The sequence below is a fragment of the Equus quagga genome, chromosome 8 (genome assembly GCF_021613505.1).
Source record: "Equus quagga isolate Etosha38 chromosome 8, UCLA_HA_Equagga_1.0, whole genome shotgun sequence".
Taxonomy (NCBI): Eukaryota; Metazoa; Chordata; class Mammalia; order Perissodactyla; family Equidae; genus Equus; species Equus quagga.
In genome coordinates, this window is record NC_060274.1 from 9,038,736 (window position 1) to 9,058,033 (window position 19,298).

General features: G+C 39.6%; 1 protein-coding gene across 1 annotated transcript; it reads left to right on the top strand.

Moving 5' to 3' along the window:
• The first annotated feature begins 696 nt into the window (after window positions 1-696).
• RSPH3 (radial spoke head 3) lies at window positions 697-19,063 on the top strand. Its single transcript, XM_046669969.1, has 8 exons — window positions 697-1,355; window positions 5,214-5,301; window positions 11,500-11,641; window positions 13,137-13,282; window positions 14,285-14,488; window positions 16,063-16,225; window positions 18,104-18,190; window positions 18,602-19,063. The coding sequence occupies exons 1-8, from the start codon at window positions 736-738 to the stop codon at window positions 18,910-18,912; spliced, it is 1,761 nt and encodes a 586-aa protein (XP_046525925.1). The 5' UTR covers window positions 697-735; the 3' UTR covers window positions 18,913-19,063.
• The last annotated feature ends 235 nt before the right edge of the window (window positions 19,064-19,298 follow it).

A 19,298-nucleotide genomic window follows, 5' to 3' on the forward strand; every position in this document is an offset into this window, starting at 1 on the left:
GGTTATCATCTACCAGACACATTCAAGGTATTTTACATTTGTTAATGCTTTTCAGCCTCATGACAAACCCTAAGACATAAATCTTACTACCTTCATTTTGCAGATTAGGAAAATAAGCACAAAAGCATTAATTCGCCAGAGGTTATGGGGCGAGCAGACGGCAGCACCTGGATTCAAATCCAGACACCACTTATCTGAATTGAAAGAGAAAATGAAAATCCAAATGCAAATAATTAATGACACAGGGATACACACACTTCACGCCCACAAACTACAAAATTTTTTACATTGCTAATAACAAAACCAAATGGGGGGGGGAGTGTCTGAGCGCCCCATGATGCTTCACTCTTCAGAGCCTGTGGCCTGACAGATTAAGGTCTAGGGTGCCCAGAATAAAGACTCAACTAAACGGCCCACCCCTCTCCCCAGATGAGCTGTCTGTGGGGCGGTCCTTGTCGCTCCGTGCGCCCCAGGGTCCTCTGAGGTCAGGAAACAGAGCTTTGCACACAAGGCAGGCGGGAAATGCAGACTAGGCCGCCGAGCGCGCCCGGGGCGGAAGAGGTGGCGGCGCCGGGAGACCCCAGGGAGCCCCTGCCCGGCCCTGTACGTAACAGAGCTGGGAGCCCGGGGGCCAGAGGTAAGCGATCAGAGGCGGGCAGCCCGGGGCAGCGGCGCGGCGGCAGGAGAAACAGCGCAGGACGCCCCTGAAGAGCGGGAGCACGTAGGCCTGGGAGGATGGCGCCCACACCAACCCCGCAAAGCCACGCTCCACAGTGTGGCCGGAGAACGCCGCCACGGCTTGCTGGGCCTTCCACCGAGACCGCCATGCCGGCCTCCCTGGACGGGGAGCTGCCAACACGCAGGCGCAACGGCATGAGAGGCGCGGGTGGGTGGAGTCAAGAGCCGGAAGTGCCCCTGCGAGCTGCATTTCCCGCGAACTCCCCCCGCCGGAACTGCCCAGAGGCCACGCCCCCGGGCGGAAGTCGGGGTTGCTGGGCAACCGGCACCGGCGTCGCAGGCGGGCTCTGTGCGGCCGGCAGGGAGCATAGCGTAGCTCCCACCTCCCGTCCTGGCAACTTCGCGTCCCGCCCGCCTCCCTCCTTGCCGCCTCTCCTCGCGTCGCAGAGTCGCTGCCCTTGGCACTACGCGCACCTCCCCCGCTCCCACGACGCCTTAGCGCCCACCTGCTTCAAAGCCAAGCTCCATCGAAGGCGAGGCGGCGCGACCCCGGGCGTGGCCCCCACGTGGACGGACCGCACCTCTCCGGCCATGGGCACCTACACCTACACCTACACCAGCCGGCCGCGGCCCCCGCCCTGCCAGCGCCGCCGTTACCGAGACAGCCTGCTGCAGCCGTGAGTGAGCAGACCAGCGCCCCGTGGTCTCCCCTTGCCCCCCATGCCCGGGCCACGGGATCTTGCCCCACCCTCCCCAGGCAAAATCTGCCTGTGCTGCTTTCCCTCCTCTACACGCCGCCGAGGTGAAATTTCTTCCCCAGAGAACTCTCGCGGGCTCTGGAGGAATGAAGCAAGAAGGGGCATGGGTGGCCTCCCTTCGTTAACCTTAGTGATCTTGAGTTGTTGGTATGGTTGATTGCATGTACGTGGAACTGGCTTATTTCACGAAGTTTGAGCCAACTCATGTTTACTGTTGGGCAGCTCTGTGCCGAGCACCTTACTAGGGGCATTCGCATACATTTTCTTACTTAGTCCGCAGTGCTGTGAAGTTGGTTTTATGACTCTTTTATGCAAATGAGGAAACAAGTACAGAGGTATCACACACAATAGCATGTCCAGAATGGGAGCCAAGTACAGCTCTTTCCACACCAGGAATGGGTTCTCCTTGGTCAGGCATCAGGTTATCCTTCCATGCTGGACCCCAAATTGCATTTTTACTTTAATGAGTATTTGCAAATATTGAAATATCCATATTTAGAAAGGACCGTAAATGTCATGGTTCTCGTGAAGTTCTTTCCATAAGCCACAGATTTAGGAATTAGCAGAACTTCCCAAGAATGCGGGCCCCAGGGAAGCAGGAACCTTTGTGTATTTTGTCCACCTAGGACCATGCCTGACACGTAGTAGGCACTCGACACAAATTGTTGAATTAATGATTGAACATCAACAATGTAACTATTGATGGTTATTTCAGACACTGAGTCTAAATTCATAATTATCTGATTCTGACAAGACTTTTTCCTATCAGAAATGTCTGTCACTTTAAGAGAACCAAAATAGGAAATTTACATTTGAAGAGGGATTATATATATTAGGAAAGGACTAATTTAAAAAAGGGACTCCTTTCAAAAACACTTGCTGGTACCTCTAAGTGGTTGGTTACAAATCATCAGTATGAAATCAGAACAACAGAGGAAGTAAGAATCAGTGGTGCTTCATTAGGAAGGTTTACTTTTTTCGTAGAATTAGTTGATTGGTGTATTGCAGTAATCCGTTGATCCAAGCCATTAGAAGGAATGTATGTGTATGTATTTGATTTTTCAGTTTAAAATTATCCTTATTGGTGGTTTTCAATTTACAAAACTACTGTCTGCTTGTCAAAGCAAATGAAAAATACAAAATAAGGACGAATAAATGCAAAGTTAATTCTCTCCCACCTACCTCTACCCCCAACTTCCCTGTTGCACCAAATTGAGCAGTCTTAATCATTCTTCTGTACCTCCTTGCACGCACATACGTATATGGGCATATGTACATATATATGAGATGTTTATTTCCCAAATAGAATTATACTACACAGATTCATCTGCATTTGGCTTTTCCCCCCTATTTTACAAGCTCTAATTCCTTTTTTTCCTCTAATTTCTTTATGTATGCTTACACATGCATATTTAATTTTATGTAAATGGACTCACATCATTCACACTTGGGGACATTCTTAGTGCAGCCTTAGTCCCACCCCCTTCCCTCACACACCTCTCTCCTACCCTCAGGTAAACCATGTTAACGACCTCACAAGAATGCTTCTGTGCTGTTCTCCACGCTCCCATGTTTATGCACAGATGTGTGAATATATGCACACATGCTAGGGCTTTGTCTACTTCATAAGAATGGTAATGCGTTATATACAATTCTCAACATCTTGCTTTTCTCACTTAATACTTTGTGGAAATTCCTCCAATTATTTTATTTATTTATTTATTTATTTTGAGGAAGATTAGCCCTGAGCTAACATCTGCTGCCAATCCTCTTTTTGCTGAGGAAGATTGTCCCTAAGCTAATATCTGTGCCCATCTTCCTCTTCTTTATATGTGGGACGCCTGTCACAGCATGGCTTGAGGAGTGGTGCGTAGGTCTGAGCCTGGGAGCCGAACTGGCGAACCCCAGGTCGCCAAAGTGGAGCATGCAAACTTAACCGCTGCACTACCAGGCCCGCCCCTCCTCCAGTTATTTTTAATAGCAGCGTGATATCCTCTGGTATGGATGTACCATAATTTATTAAAATTTTCTACTATTGGTAGATATTCAGTTTGCTTCAGTTTTTACCACAAAGAAGGAGCTTTCAGTAAACAGCCTCGTGTACTGGCTTTTTCACTTCTATAAGGCAGATTCCCAGGGTGGGACTCCCAGGGCGAGGGCCTGTGTACTTTTAATACAAACAGATGGAACGACATACCTTTCCTCCAAGAGTGTTTAAACATATCTTTTCCCCCCATCCTCACTGGCAAAAGGTGTTAGAGATTTTTTTTTTCTTTTTGGATTTTGATAGTATAAAAACAAAACCAAAAATTTTCATCATTATTCGTTTAATTAGCACTAACTTTAATCAAGCAAACAGATTTTTCCATTCTAACAGATCACTGGCTACAACATATAGAACACATTGAGGGAGAAATGTTGTTCCAGACAGTCAAGGGACTTTCACAGTGGTCCAGGTAGAAGACAGTGGCGGCCGTGAGCCATGGGTGGATGTGGCAAAGATTTAGGGGGTGGCATCAATAGGACTTGCTGGCTCTAGGGATTGGGGAAGAGGCAGGAGTCATGAATGACTCCCAGGCTTCTAGACGAAGACACTTGGGTGGCTAGTGGTACCATTAATGAATAGAGAACACTAAGGAACAAGTTGGAGAGGGAGAATGATCGTTCAATTCTGAGGTTGTCGTTCAGACATCTTAGTGAGATGTCATTGAGCATATCAATCAGACTTATATGCCTGGAGCTCAGAAGAGAGTTCTGAGCTAAAGATAAAATAAAATTGGGAGTTTTAAGTCTGTGGATCATAAGTGAAGCCTTGAGATGGGATGAGGTCAACTAAGGACAAGAGAACGCTGCGCCCTGAGGAAATGCTCCAGCACGGGAGGAGGCTGAGAATACGCAGTCAGAGAAGTCGCAGGAAAACAATCAGAACAATACGGTAGTGTCACAGAGGCCTAGAGAGCTTCAGTGAAGGAGCGACCAGCTGAGCTGAACACTGCCCCGAGGTCAAGAAAGATGAGCAGTGCAGCATCTCTGGGTTTTAAGTAATATGAGATCAGGTTATCCAATAACGATTTCAATATATGATAAATAAGCAACTTACTACCCCTCTGAAAATCATTTCTGTTAGAGTACTGTTATTGGCATAGGTCGATGTTTGGTTTCATAGCCATGAATAGGATAGCAATGAAAGAACTTAGAATGGAAATATCAACTGTGTATTTTTCACTATTGATCATGCTTATTCCCAAAATTAAAATTTTCTTGACATTTGAGACAGTATCATTTAAAAATATCTTTGAGGTTAAGGAACAATGAGAAATTTGACTGATTTTATTTTTTAAGCCTGATCCTATTAATGTAACTTTTCAATCCTTGAATCAAACTTTTGTCCATCCCTTAGGGCAGGCCCCTTTTCAACAGCCAAAATCCTTCATAAACAGATTTACAGCCAAAATCCAGCTCTGCCACTTACTAGCCAGGTGACCTGGGGCACATTCCTTTCTGAGTCTTACTTCCTCTTCTGTCAAATGGGAATCATAGTTCTCAACTTGAAGCTTATTGTGAGCAATAAATAAAATATTATGTGAAAGGCCTGGCATGTAATAAGCCTTCCATAAATGGGAGCCCTTTGGCTCCTTATATTATGGACTGTGCTAAAACAAAAATCTGTTTTCTTAAAATTCTTTTCATCTTAGCCTAAATCCTATTAAAAATGAGTTGGCTTCATAGATACCAACACTCTTAGATTGTAGTTATTTAGAATTTGCTGTCTTACAGAGCCGAAGAACCTATTCGTTACGGAAACATAATGTACGACAGAAGGGTGATCCGAGGCAACACTTATGCTCTGCAAATGGCCCCGCTGGTAAGTGTCATCTGAATGGTCTAACAGAGCTTTCAAGGTACCTGTGGTGAAGGACCAGTTGGTTCGTTTGTCTTAATTTCTAATCTGTTGCATACTAAAACATTTATAAAATGAAATCAAGATAGATTACAAGAAAAATGAAATGAAAAAAAAAGACATCCAAATACAAGCTTAACTGTAGCTGCCAGGGGCTAGGGGATAGGAGAATAGGGAGTTATTATTTAATGGAGACAGAGTTTCAGTTTTGCAAGAGGAAAAAAGTTCTGGAATTGGATGGCAGTGATGGTCATGTAACAGTGTGAATGTACTTAATGCCACTGAACTGTACGTTTAAAAATGGTTAAGATGGTAAATTTTATGTGTATTTGGCCACAATTAAAAATAATAATTAAAAAAATACAAGCCCTAATTTTTTATTAGATTAGCAGAACTCTGGAAAACTGCTCTAGAAGTTTCTAAACTTTTACTGTCAATTTCCATAATTAAATTGTTACAGACCAGTTCAAACAATTTATAGACAGCACTAGTCTGAGGACCACACTTTGAGTAGCACTGGTCTAATATATTTAGGTTTGTTTAAATTATCTCATACTCTAATACTATTATCATTATTTAGTCAAAAATTCTGAATTATGCTTCTTTTCTTTAATTCATTCAACAACTCTTTATTGAGTTTTAGGTCCTGTCCTGGGTACCTAGGATGCAGAGATGAGTAAGAGGTGGCATGATATTAAGAGTGATGATTTCTTGGTGCAGAAATGAAATACAGTTAAGATAACTTGTAAACACCATATGACAGATGAGTGCCTAACCCCACGTGGTGCTGTATGGAATAGTAGACATTCTGAAGCAGTGTAGGTAGAAACCACCTGGAAGACTCATTAAAAATATATATGCTTCAGCCGTACCCTGGATCTACTGCATGGGAACATCCAAGGGTCGGACACGCGAATACGCATTATTAATAAACTTCTCTAGGCAACTCTGGTACAGCCAGTTCAGGAGCCAGCATTTGGAAACCACAGCTCAATTGTTTGCTGTAGGCGTGTGTTTTGGCGTTTTCTGTGGCAGTAGCAGTGCACACTGGCTGTAGGCATGTGTTTCGGCGTTTTCTGTGACAAAATTGTCTACATAGAAAATCCCAGTGAATCTACCAAAAAGTACTAGAACTCTAGTGAGTTGAGCACCGTCGCAGGATGCAAGATCAACACACTAAGACCAGTCATATTTCTGTGTACTAAAAAGGAACATGTGGAAAACAAAATTTAAAACATCATACTGTCTACAATCATTCCCAAAAGACTGGAGTACCTAGGTGTAAATCTAACAAAACATATACAAGATCTGTAAGATAAAAATTACAAAATGCTGATAAAGGAAGTCAAAGACTCTGCACAGCAAGGGAAACCATCAACAAAATGAAAAGGTAGCCTGCTGAATGGGAGAAAATACTTGCAAATCGTGTATCAGAGGCTAATATCCAAAATATATAGAGAACTCATGCAACTCGATTGCAGAAAACAAATAATTCAATTAAAAAATGCACAGAAGATCTGAATAGATATTTTTCCAAAGAAGACATACAGATGACCAACAGGTACATGAAAAGATGTTCTACATCTTTAGTCATCAGGGAAATGCAAATCTAAACCATAATAAGATATCGCCTCACACCTGTTAGAATGGCTATTATCAAAAAGACAAGAAATAACAAGTGTTGTCGAGGTTGTGGAGAAAAGGGACCCCTTGTGCATTGTTGATGGGAATGTAAATTGGTGCAGCCACTATGGAAAACAGTATGGAGGTTCCTAAAAAAATTAAAATTAGAAATACCATATGATCCAGCAATTCCATGTCTGGATATATATCCAAAGAAAATGAAAACACTAATTTAAAAAGATGTATGCACTCCCATGTTCATTGCAGCATTATTTACAATAGGCAAATTATGGAAACAATCTAAGGGTCCATCAATGGATGGATGGATAAAGAAATTGTGGTGTATATATATACATGGAATATTATTCAGCCACTAAAAAGAAAGAAATCTTGCTATTTGCAACAACATGGATGGACCCTGAGTGAGTTATGCTAAGTAAAATAAGTCAGACAGATAAAGACAAATGCCATATGATCTCTTTTCTATGTGTAATCAAAAAATATATAGTAAAAAAAAAAAGCAAGTTCATAGATACAGGGAACAAAGTGGTAGTTGCCAGAGGCAAGAGGATGGGGAGTGGGAGAAAGGGATGAACTGTTTTTGTTTTTGTTTAAATAAATTGATTTTTTAAATTATATGATGGCTATTTTTAAAAAGGAAGAAATCAAAGACCATCTAAAGAAATGGGGAGACATACCATGTGCATGGATTGGAAGACTCACCATAGTAAAGATGTTAATTTTCCCCAAGTTGACCTATAAGTATAGCACAATTCCTACCAAAATTCCAGCAAGTTTATGTAGATCTAGACAAGCTTATTCTAAAATTTACATGGAAAGGCAAAAGAATAAAATAGCTAAAGCCACTTTGAAAGAGAAGAGTAAAGTGAGAGGAATTGCTATACCCAACATTAAGACTTACTATGTATGATATTAGTAATTGTGTCAAGACAGGGTGATATTGGTGGAGGAATAGATACATGGACCAATGGAACAAAATAGAGAACTCGGAAATAAACCAACACAAATACACCCAACTAATTTTTGACAAAGGGACAAAAGCAGGTCAATGAAGGAGAGATAGTGTTTTCAACAAATGGTGCTGGAGCGATTGGACATCCATAGACAAAAAAATTGAATGAACCATGACCTAAACCTTACACCATATACAAAATTTAGTTCAAATGGATCACGGGTTTAAATATGAAATGTAAAGCTATAAACTTTTAGGAGAAAACCTTCAGAATCTAGGGCTAAGCAGAGAGTTGATCCAGAGAAGAAAACATGATCAAGTGGACTTCAAAACTTAAAACTTTTGTGGTGTGAAAAACCCTTGTAAAAGGACAAAAAGACAAGCTAAGACCAGAAGAAAATATTTGCAAACCACGTATCCAACGAAGGTCTTATATTTGGAATATATAAAGAACTCTTAAAACTCAGGAGAAAAAAGTCCAGTTAGAAAATGGTCAAGGGTTAGCCCGGTGGCATAGCGGTTAAGTTTGCATGCTCCGTTTTGGCAGACTGGGGTTTACAGGTTCGGATCCTGGGTGTGGACCTACACACTGCTCATCAAGCCATGCTGTGGAGGCGTCCCACATACAAAATCAAAAAAGATTGGCACAGATGTTAGCTCAGGGCCAATCTCCCTCACCAAAAAAAAAAAAAAAGAAAAAATGGTCAAAAAACATGAGCAAATATTTCACCAAAGAAAAGAAAGGGATGGCAAATAAGCACATTAAAAAAAAAATCAACATGATTAGCCATTAGGGAAATACATACTAAAACCACAATGATATAACTATGCACCTGTTAGAAAAGCTAAAATTTTTAAATAGTGATAATAGGAAATGCTTGTGAGGATATGGAGCAACTGGAACTCTCATATTTTGCTGATAGAAGTGTAAAATGGTACATCCACCCTAGAAAATTGTTCAGTGTTATCAAAACTAACTAGCACTTACCATTCAATTCCACAATTGTACTTGTAGACATTTATCCCAGAGAAATGGGAACTTATATTCACATATGAACCTGCACACAAGTGAACATTCATAGCAGCTTTATCATGACAGCTAAAAACTGAAAACACATCCTAAGTGTCTTTCAATAGGTAAGTGGTTAAACAAACCTGGTACATCCACACAATTAAGAACTGCTCAGGAACAAAAAAGAATGAACTATCGATACATGTAACAACCTGGATGGACTTCAAGGGCGTTATACTTAGTGAAAAAAGCCAATCTCAAAAGGTTACGTACTATTGTATTCCTTGTATGTAACATTCTCGAAAAGACAAAACTATCCAGATGGAGAACAGATTAGTGGTTGCCAGGGGACAGGGATGAAGGAGAGACTTGGGAGAAATAGAAAGGAATACCCAGGGAGCTCCTTTGTTGTGATGAAACAGGTCTTACCTTGATCATAGTGGTGGTTACACGAATCTGTATATGGGGTAAAATCATGTAGAACTATATACACAGATACAAACACAAATCAATGCACGTAAAATTGTGAAAACTGAGCAACATCTGTTACAGATCACTGTCATATCATATTTTGCCAGTGTTCATTTCCTGATTTTGATATTGTGCCACAATTATATAAAATGTCACCATCGGAAGAAGCTTCCTGAGGGGTACAACAGGACTCTATCTACTATTTTTGCAACCTATTATGAATTATTTCAAAATAAACTTTCTAAAAAATAGATTTTTAACTAGACCCTGAAACAGTTAAATTGGGCAATGCGTTTTTTAACTAGACCCTGAAACAGTTAAGTTGGGCAATGCGTTTCTAAAATGAACTTGTTGTATTCACGTTACTCCAAATCTTTCAAGAGCTGACATTTGTAATTCTGTTACCTTGAGAAAATGGAGGGGCCGGGCCATGGCATAATGGTTAAGTTTGGCACACTGCTCCACATAGGTGGCCCAGGGTTTGCAAGTTTGGATCCCAGGTGCCAGACCTACACCATCCATCAGCCATGCTGTGGTGGCAACCCACATACAAAAAATAGAGGCAGATTGGCATAGATGTTAGCTCAGGGCTAATTTTCCTCAGAAGAAAAAGAAAATGGAAATAAATCAAGGATGATATTTATAATAATGTAGAATATATACACAAAGAAAAAAAGCCTTCACTAAATGATCCCAAAATGACAATAGTACTTGTATTAGAAAATGGAGTGAGTTATAGGCGATTCTTTCTCTTTTTTTTTTGTAATGTGGTTATATTATTTTGTAATAAAAGGAAATGATAACTATGTAGCAGAAGAGCTATTCTGTGTCAGAGATTGTGTTAGGCTTGTTACATTATCCTCTGACCTGTTCCTTACAATCAAAACCTGAGGTAGGTGTTGTTAGTATTCCCACTGTACAGACAAGAAAGCTGAATATCTGAAAACTTAGGTTAGTAGTCCAAGCTTTACTAATCTTAGTGATTAATAAATTGAAGAGTTGGAATTTGAGCTTCGGAGCCAATGCTGTTCTTTCCATATTTAGTGCAAATATGGGGAAAGTTTATGATAGATAGTGTTAAGTTAGAAAAACTATAAAATGTATGGTACCATCACAACTTCAAAAAAAACTGCATTTATTTTTGGGGGGTTTTTTTCACTTGTTAAAAGAGTTATTGTTATTTTTTTCTTGAGGTTACTGGTTTATAATGTTATATAAATTTCATGTGTACATCATTATATTTCAATTTCTGTCTAGATTACATCATGTTCCCCACCCAAAGACTGATAAAATACTGTGTATTTAAATGAAAGTAGCCCTTGTATTAGGATATGGGATTATAGGTAGTTTTCTTTTTCTTTTTGAAAAACTTTAATGTTATTACATTGTCATTTCAGTTAAAGTGTTTTTAGAAATCTAGTTTTAAATATTATAATTTTTTTCATGCAAAGTGCTTTTATATTTTCCCTTCCTTTTCGTATTTACCTTGATATAAGGCAGGTTAGCTATAGAGAATGACCACGAAGGGAGATACAGATACGAAATCGAGGACCTCCAGATGTTGCAGAACTACTGTGAATAGTTATATTTTTAATCCCTTAGCTATCATCTTGTGCACTTGGACAGACTTCATTTGGACTGAGCTGGTTTTCTTTGTGAGTTAATGTATTTTTTAAGGAAATTCCATCTGAGTGAAATTCAGATTTTTAAAAATCATAGTGCTTTGCACTTTCTTAACTACACATTAAAATTTATTGTTACTGGATGATTACATCAGTCTGCTGGGTTACTAGGCACCAGAGGAATTCATGGTGAAAATGCTGGGATAAGGAAGGACAAGGTCCTAGATAGGATTCTGCACCCGTTCCTTCCAGTTAGCCAGACGTTGAAGTTACTTTTCTGCTTTGTCAGACATCTTTATAATTGTCTAAGTTCAAATGGAATTTTCTTCAAGTCACTGATAATCAGGAAGCCTTGTATGACAGGTGCTTTTAGACTCTCCGGGAATCACTTTCGGAGTGGTAGTTCTGCATGCTGTGAGAAATATTTTCTGAATTTTAGAAGCCTTTTCTGTCACCCTTAGTCTGGGCAGCCTGATCCTCTAGAGATTCAGAGACAGCACCAGGCTAAGAGGAGGGCTCTTGCCAGAAAACGAGCCCAAGAACAGCTCCGACCACACACGCCCGAACCCGTGGAAGGCAGGCAGCACGTGGACGTGCAGACAGGTACGTGACCATGCTGTGGCAGCTCCCTGGTTTGCTCAGTTTCCTAAGTCAGTTCATTTTTATTGGGCCTTTGTATTATTTACATATCTGTTACTCTACCCGGGACTTCCCAACAAATTCATAGACTATATATTATTATTATATTGGGTATGCCTGGAACTATGAGGTGGGGTTTTTTTAAACAGTATTTATGACCAAATTCATTCACGCTCAGCCCTTTTCACATACTCTATTCTCAAACGGAGATTTTTTCTCACTTTTTCCTTTCGTAGCCCAGCGTGAGTCGCTGTTGGAATTGCAGGGCAGAAGAGCAATGTAGTTCTGTTTGGGCATTTTGTGTGTCTTTTAAGAGGAGTGGGCCCATTCAGATCTGAGTCCTCCTCTCTCAGCACGGCCTCTTCTGTTCTCTGCTTTGGTTCTCCTCTCACTTTGCATGTTCCCCAGGGCCACACAGGCTGTCCCACCACAGGCCAGTGCCAGGCTTTTCCTACCTGTCCTCAGCTACAGAGGCTTACCTGGATCTGGAGGGTCTAGCTGTGTGGTTGACAGGATCTCGATAATCAGACAATACTTGGGGTTTTCCTTGGACTGATGTCACTACTCGAGATCCACTTTGCACGCTGCCAAGATGGTGAGTGGATCCATCAGAGTTATTTCTGAGTACTAAGGGTCAATGGCAGAGAAGCATGCCACGCTTTTTCCCCTACCTTGAGGCCAAGTCTAGAGCATATGTCTGTGATTAGCCAATATAGTTATAATTCTGTGAGAGCTAAACTTTAGTGTTTATTTATGCCATCAGAATATCACGTGATACAATAGCAGCCACCTTTGGTTGAGTATTTCCTATATCTCAGACTACACCAGGTCCTTTACCTGTGTATCACCTTTATTATTACAAAGACTCCATGTGACAGATAATTATGATCCCTTTTACAGGTGAAGAAACTGAGGCCCGAACAGGGTGTAACTTGGCTAAGTCCACATCTGACTCCACTTCTCATGTTCTTTGCATGATACCACATTGCCCTTGCTTCATATAAATTATTCCTAAGATGAAATTTGTTTTCGTATATCTGTTTATAATCTAAAGGCTAGAGGGAACATCAAATAACATAGTGACATGGTGCATAATTATTTTAAATATCCAGAATTTTCAAATCTTTATCCATTTACTATCTTAGGACTCACTTATGCAGATGGATTATTAACTTTCTATGCCCTGTTATGCTTTGAATCTTATATACATCTGTGATTTCATGTTCTCCTCTAGTTCCATTTTCATATACAACGCTCAGTGCTTTCTTGACATTCAATAAATGCTCTAGCCTGACTGACTCTGTGGTCTTCCAAATATATAAAAGCACTTAGTTCAGTATGTGACCTGAGCTCACATTTGTGCGTGTTCATTCTATTTTGAAGGAGTCGAAGTTTCAAATACACATATATGCTTGAAATAGACCAGAGTTTCAAATCAATGTATATGGTGTTCTCTTAGAATTATACCTTGAAGAAATTGTCGACCGCACCATAGAAGTTGATATGGAATGCCAAACAGATGCATTTTTGGACAGACCACCAACACCACTCTTTATTCCTGCCAAAACCGGCAAAGATGTGGCCACCCAAATACTAGAAGGAGAGGTATAGTACATTATTTGAACTTCCCTCTATCTTCTTTATAAATAGATTGTTTAGTTAAAAGCTTAACGTAAGTACAAACCACAATCAGAAAGATTCTAGTTACTGGATTTCTTTCCAAATTTTTCTGTAATAGTAGTTTTATCCTGATGTACCCAGAAATGTTTTCAAATTCCATTCTCTGATTTCTCCTCTTTGCTGATCAGAAATGAACATCATTAGAAATGTTCTTAGAATATTCACAGATTTTATTTTTGTGTGTTTGCATACTTGCTTAATGTATGAATATAAGGTAGATTTGTAGCAAATAAGGAAAAATAGGATCTCTAGTATAAAAGATCCACTATTAGTTGCTTGTAGATTATATAACTTTTATGAAGATAATCTCTCTGTTAAAAAAAAAATCCTAAAATAACTACATTTTCCTATCAATGTGGAATGCATAGATAGGCCAGTTTATGAAATTGAAGAAAAGTCAATGCGTATGTGCATAATAACTTAAATGAGATTTAAAACTTGAAGGAACTTGAAAGAAGCATCGTTGGAACTGGGAAATAAGTCTTCATCAGCTACACAGAAGAACATGTTTGCCTCTAAATCCTGGAGATGAATCACCAGAATACCCATTGTTCTTGTTCCTTAGTTCTTTATCAAAAACAAACAGTAAAAATTGAGCAGAAAAGGCAGAGAATAGGAAAAACAAGGATATTTCTTGGGTTTCAGAGTTTGATCTTAAAGTTGTTAAGTATCAGGGTTCATTTTGATGATGCCTGGGTCTTTTTAATAACTTTGACTTAACCAATTTTTGCCTGTAAACAAAATGCTATTCTGTGTGCCTTGCAGGGCGATTTTGAGGATTGGGAACATAAATCCAGCACCCACACAGTGTCTGGCACCCAGAAGACATGAATAGTGTCTTGTTATTGCTGCTCTTCTGGCTATTTTTTCATTGAGCATTTGGTTCGTGATTAAAGTTTTAAATTTGCTTTGTTTTGTGTGTTCAAGCTCTTTGACTTTGATCTTGAAGTTAAACCAATGTTAGAAGTGTTGGTGGGAAAGACCATTGAGCAGTCTCTTCTGGAAGTAATGGAGGAGGAGGAGCTGGCTAACCTGCAGGCCAGTCAGTATGCATATGAAGAGTTACGCAACGTTGAGCTGGCTGAAGTTCAGAGACTTGAAGAGCAAGAGAGACGCCACCAAGAGGAAAAAGTATAGAGTTCTGTTTTTCTTTCTTAGACAGTCTTTTGCTTATTTAACAGATTATGCTCAAATTTACATGTGTTATGTCATAGAGCTAAAGATCTTTGGAAACATGTTAGAAAAGACCTATAGTATTTGTTGTTAGGGTCTCTCCTGTTCTCTAGATCATACATCTTTCATGGACTGAATTACTTTTTTTTACATTTGAACATATATAAATGTACCTAAATAGAGTTCCCGAAAGTTCCTAAATGCAGTAAATTGCATATGTCCCAACTGAAAGGCCTTCTTAAATATCAAGAGTCTTAGAGAAAGAAATACATCAATTTGCCATAAGTCAGTAGCAGAAGAGGTGGAAAGAAAAAGTGGAGTGTGTTGGGGATAGATGGGGGATAAGAAGCAGAGGGTCTAGATAGACCTTTGAGTCTTTTTCTCAGTGGCCAGGTCCTTCTCTGCACCCTTAGGGATATACCAGAACTACTTGGGTCATTAGAGAATATTTCTTAGATTATAGGTTTTTAGAACCTTTAATAAAAGTTTTAGAATCCAGTTTTTAAAATTTGCCAATAACCTCCAGTTAGGAAACAGTAGGCTCAGGAATCTTTAGGGTCCTTCTGAGTCTGGCAATAACTGTCACCCTATGTTGTACACTGAATGAAGAAATTATAAAGGAGTGCCTGAATACGTAAAAGAGTTAACTTCCCAAAGAGGCCAACTTACTGCACAGAATAGCTTAGTTGTTGGTATATTCTACTCAATACCTAATCAAATGGCCTTTCAATTTCCCTCCAAAATGACTAATTAATTGTGTAAAGAGCATAGGGCTTATGGTAAAGATTGTGCAAATGCACGACTATTTGTTTACAAATATAAAATGAACAATGACAAAATTAGCTTTGCTGAAATAATCAGTGAAATCTTTATCAAGGAATATTTATTTATTTATTTACTATTAGCAAATATATTATGAAAAAATGAAGAATACAAATCATCTAGATTTATATTTGCTTAAAACTTTGAAAACAGACTTAATTAGAAAATATATTAATGCTCCCACTTCTCTACGGGAGAAGACACTTCTTTAGCATTACAGATATGTGCTCTACAAGAAGCAACAAGAAAAGAGAGGTTTTATAATTTTCAGAACTTTATGAATTCAAAGAATCATTACAAATGAGGTAATTCGTTGGCCCAAGTTCTTTAACTGAAGATGTCTAAGCACTATAATTTTCGTATCAGCAATACTTTATGATAATACTCATTAAAAATATAAGTAACTATTATTATCCTTTGATATCATCCATATAGTCAAGCACGTATATATGGAAATTATTTTCCTTGAAATGTTTTACTTTCAGGAGATGACTTTTACTTTAAGCTCCATCTCTTTTATGAGGTCAGTACCTACTAGCTGTTGAAATTCATTAAAGTCTTCGATGAAAAATATGAACCTTTAATAGGTACCTTGCAGTCCATTTTTTTGATGCAAATCTAAGTCGAAATTCTTCCACTCACTGGATTCAGTATCTGGGGAGGACGGAGCGGCTAAGTAACCACCGGCGCTGGCGTTTTTCTCTGGGCAGGAGCGGCGGAAGCAGCAGCAGTGGGAAGTGGTCCACAAGCATAACGAGACTGCGCAGAAGATCGCGGCGCAGGTGTTTGCACAGCGTTACCTGGCCGACCTCCTCCCTTCTGTGTTTGACAGCCTCAGGGATGGTGGCTACTTCTATGATCCCGTTCAAAGAGGTTGGTGGAGGGTTGTATTAGCTCAACTCTGTTACAATAAGCATCCTCTTAATGGTCCACATTTATCACAAGTATCATATTTATCACATGCCCATTTTTCTTTTGAATTAGAATCTTTCCATCTCTAAAGCAAATAAAAAAGTCAGTCATAGTTGTTTTAAGTAAGTACTGTTACTAGGAAGAAGTGAATTGTAAAGATCTTGATTTTAGGACGTTACTTTGTCTTGATTAAGAAGCAACATTGAATAGTAGGAAGAAATAGGGACTTGATGTCAAAAACTTGAGTTTGGGTCCCAGCTTCCTCATTAACTTGCTTTTTGACCTTCAGTTTCCTTAGGTGTAAAATGACAATTTTTTAGGAGTTAAATGTCATCACATATATATGAAAGGTTTACGGGCTGGAAAGCACTTGTGCTTGTATATATAAATAGTTCGTAACTTTTTCTCAGCTGACTTCCAATTCTAGTCAAAAGCCCTTTGGGGGGCCGCTATTGAGGTCATTTATTCATTTAATTAGGTGTTTACACTATTCTAGGCACCATGTTAGGTGTTAGAGAGAAAAAAGAGGCAGGGACCTGGTCTCTGCGTGTCTAGAACCCGTATCTGTTAGCCAGCTGTTAGGAGCCCCTCAGAGCCACCTCTCCTTAGCTGGCCTGGCCAAGTGAAGGGTATGGGTTGCTGTGTCCTCATTGCCACCCTCCTTCTGCGGGTGCAAAAGCAGTTAAATCCACCGTGCTTTGTATACAGGCCCCATTCCAAATGCCTGATAGTATTTTGGGGCAGATGTTAGTAATATTAATTTTCACTGTTTACGTATTCAATTCAATAAACAGAGGTCAGAGTACAAACAAATATTGTTCGTTTACATTTATATTGTACTTTCCAGTAGATGTAGTGTTTTCCATACATGCTACCATTTGACCCTCCCAAGAACCCCCTGAGGTGGATAGGGCACATTAATTCCCATTCTTCAAAAGTGGAAACTGAAGCTCAGAGAGGTTAAATGCCTTGCTCACCAGCACTCAGACAGGGAGGCATTTAGGCCTCAGACTCCAGGTCCAGAGCTCTGTCCATGCTGCCTCGCCGCCTTCCTGGGGGCTAGCGAGGCCTCTTGCTGTTAGTCACAGAGGCTGGGAATCTTTTCTCTCTCATGAATTGCTGAAAAAGTCAGTTATAGACCATTTAAAAGCTTGCAAATGAGATTCATGCCTCAGATAAAAGTTGTTTTTAGTAGTGAATGTAATATTCTTTCACACTCTATTGTCACCCCATTCAAAAATAACAATTAGGTGCCTGCCTGCCAGGAAAAGCCATTCTCAAACATTAAAACGTATATTTTAATGGACCATATTTTTTCAGTGCTTGCACCGTAGATTCCCATTTTAGTTTGAACAAATTTATCACTAATGGCAACACCTAGTTTCTGACCCATTTCTAGATGGCCTTCTCAGATGTCCTCTGACCTCTATCCTCAGAGTCTTGATCAGCTGTTAGACCCCAGCTTCAGGTGGGGGCATTCTATTGCTCAATCCCGGATTCGCATTGCATTTCAATTGGAGTTCAGCTCCAGATCCACCCCCACTCCCTGCCTCCTTGATCCGTCTCCTTGATCAGATTGCACCTATAAAGTCAGCTCTGAAGGCTTTGACTTCAAGGAAGCGTCAGCATTTTGAAAATACTGTTTCTACTGCAATAGAAAGGAAATGGACCAGAACGTGTATGAAAAATATGGCAAAAGTAATGCTGTATGAGTCTGTTTAACATTTTGTGTTAAGAAGACAATGTTGATGAATCTAACATTAGGGGAAAAGCACAGATTCTCCCTATATATAATGATTCATAAAAATCACTTAATGAAATGAACTTTCTTTATGACAGATATTGAGATAGGATTCCTTCCATGGCTAATGAATGAAGTTGATAAAACCATGGAATACAGCATGGTGGGAAGAGCAGTGCTTGACAGTAAGTTCTTTTATTTAAAAGTTATCTCTGAAATTTTCCAGTAGAAAGAATAAATAGGAAAAAGATTTTAATTTTACTTTTCTTCAATTTTCAGTATATCAATTATATTAACAAAGGTGCAAATTTTTACCCTCAGTATTGTTTCTATATTCTTCTATAATTTGATCAAAATTAGTCTTCTGTCTTTACTTTATAAATGATATTCTGTTAAAACAGGCATTGAATATAATTCATATTCCATACATTAAGTGGCATAGAAGTTAAGTGTACTAACTCTATATAAAATGTTATGCTACTGGGAATGGATGAGGCCTGGTAAATGTTATATGCCTTGTCCTCATCTATACATCAGCATTGTAACTACTGAGACATGAAAACATCACAGTGATTTCTGTACATGTAATTTTTCAGTGTTGATTCGCGAGGTGGTTGATAAGAGACTGATGATGTATGAGCACAAGGAGGACGAGCGCCTGTCGTTCAGACCCGGGGACAGGCTCAGTGGTCCTGGAGCAGTGAGGGATCCGCTGGTGGGTCCCGAAATCCAGGGACAAAGCACATCACAGTCACAGGGGCCACCTCCAGACAGAGAGTCCCTACCACCACTTGACGGAAGGTATTTGGAGAAACTGTCATCCCAAGAGAGGAGGCTTCTGGAGGAAGAAGAGGATGAACAAAGAGAAATGAGGAAGTCCTCAGGGAAGGAAGAACCGTCACAATAGAGGGGAACCACGAAACCAATCAGCCACGGGTCAGCATCACAAGCAATCAGGTAATGATGCGTGAGTCCCCTCAGATGATGGAAATTATGTTGTATTTAGTCAACATGTCTTTTTGTATAATGGTCTGGGCAAATCAAATATGTTGGAATAATAAAACTAATAAAAAAGGAAACAAATGCTTAATTCATTTATTTAATAGTAACATCTAGAAGCTATATTAACTCTAATGAGAATTATGCTTAATTCCGAGCTTCCCATTATCAGTATATATAACTAACAAAGATATTTTTCCTTAATCTTTCTAATTTTGTGGGTTAGTTCCTTTTTTAGTAAGTGTGATGTTTAATGTTAAATATCAGTGCTGTCAGCCATCGAGCTTTTCTTCT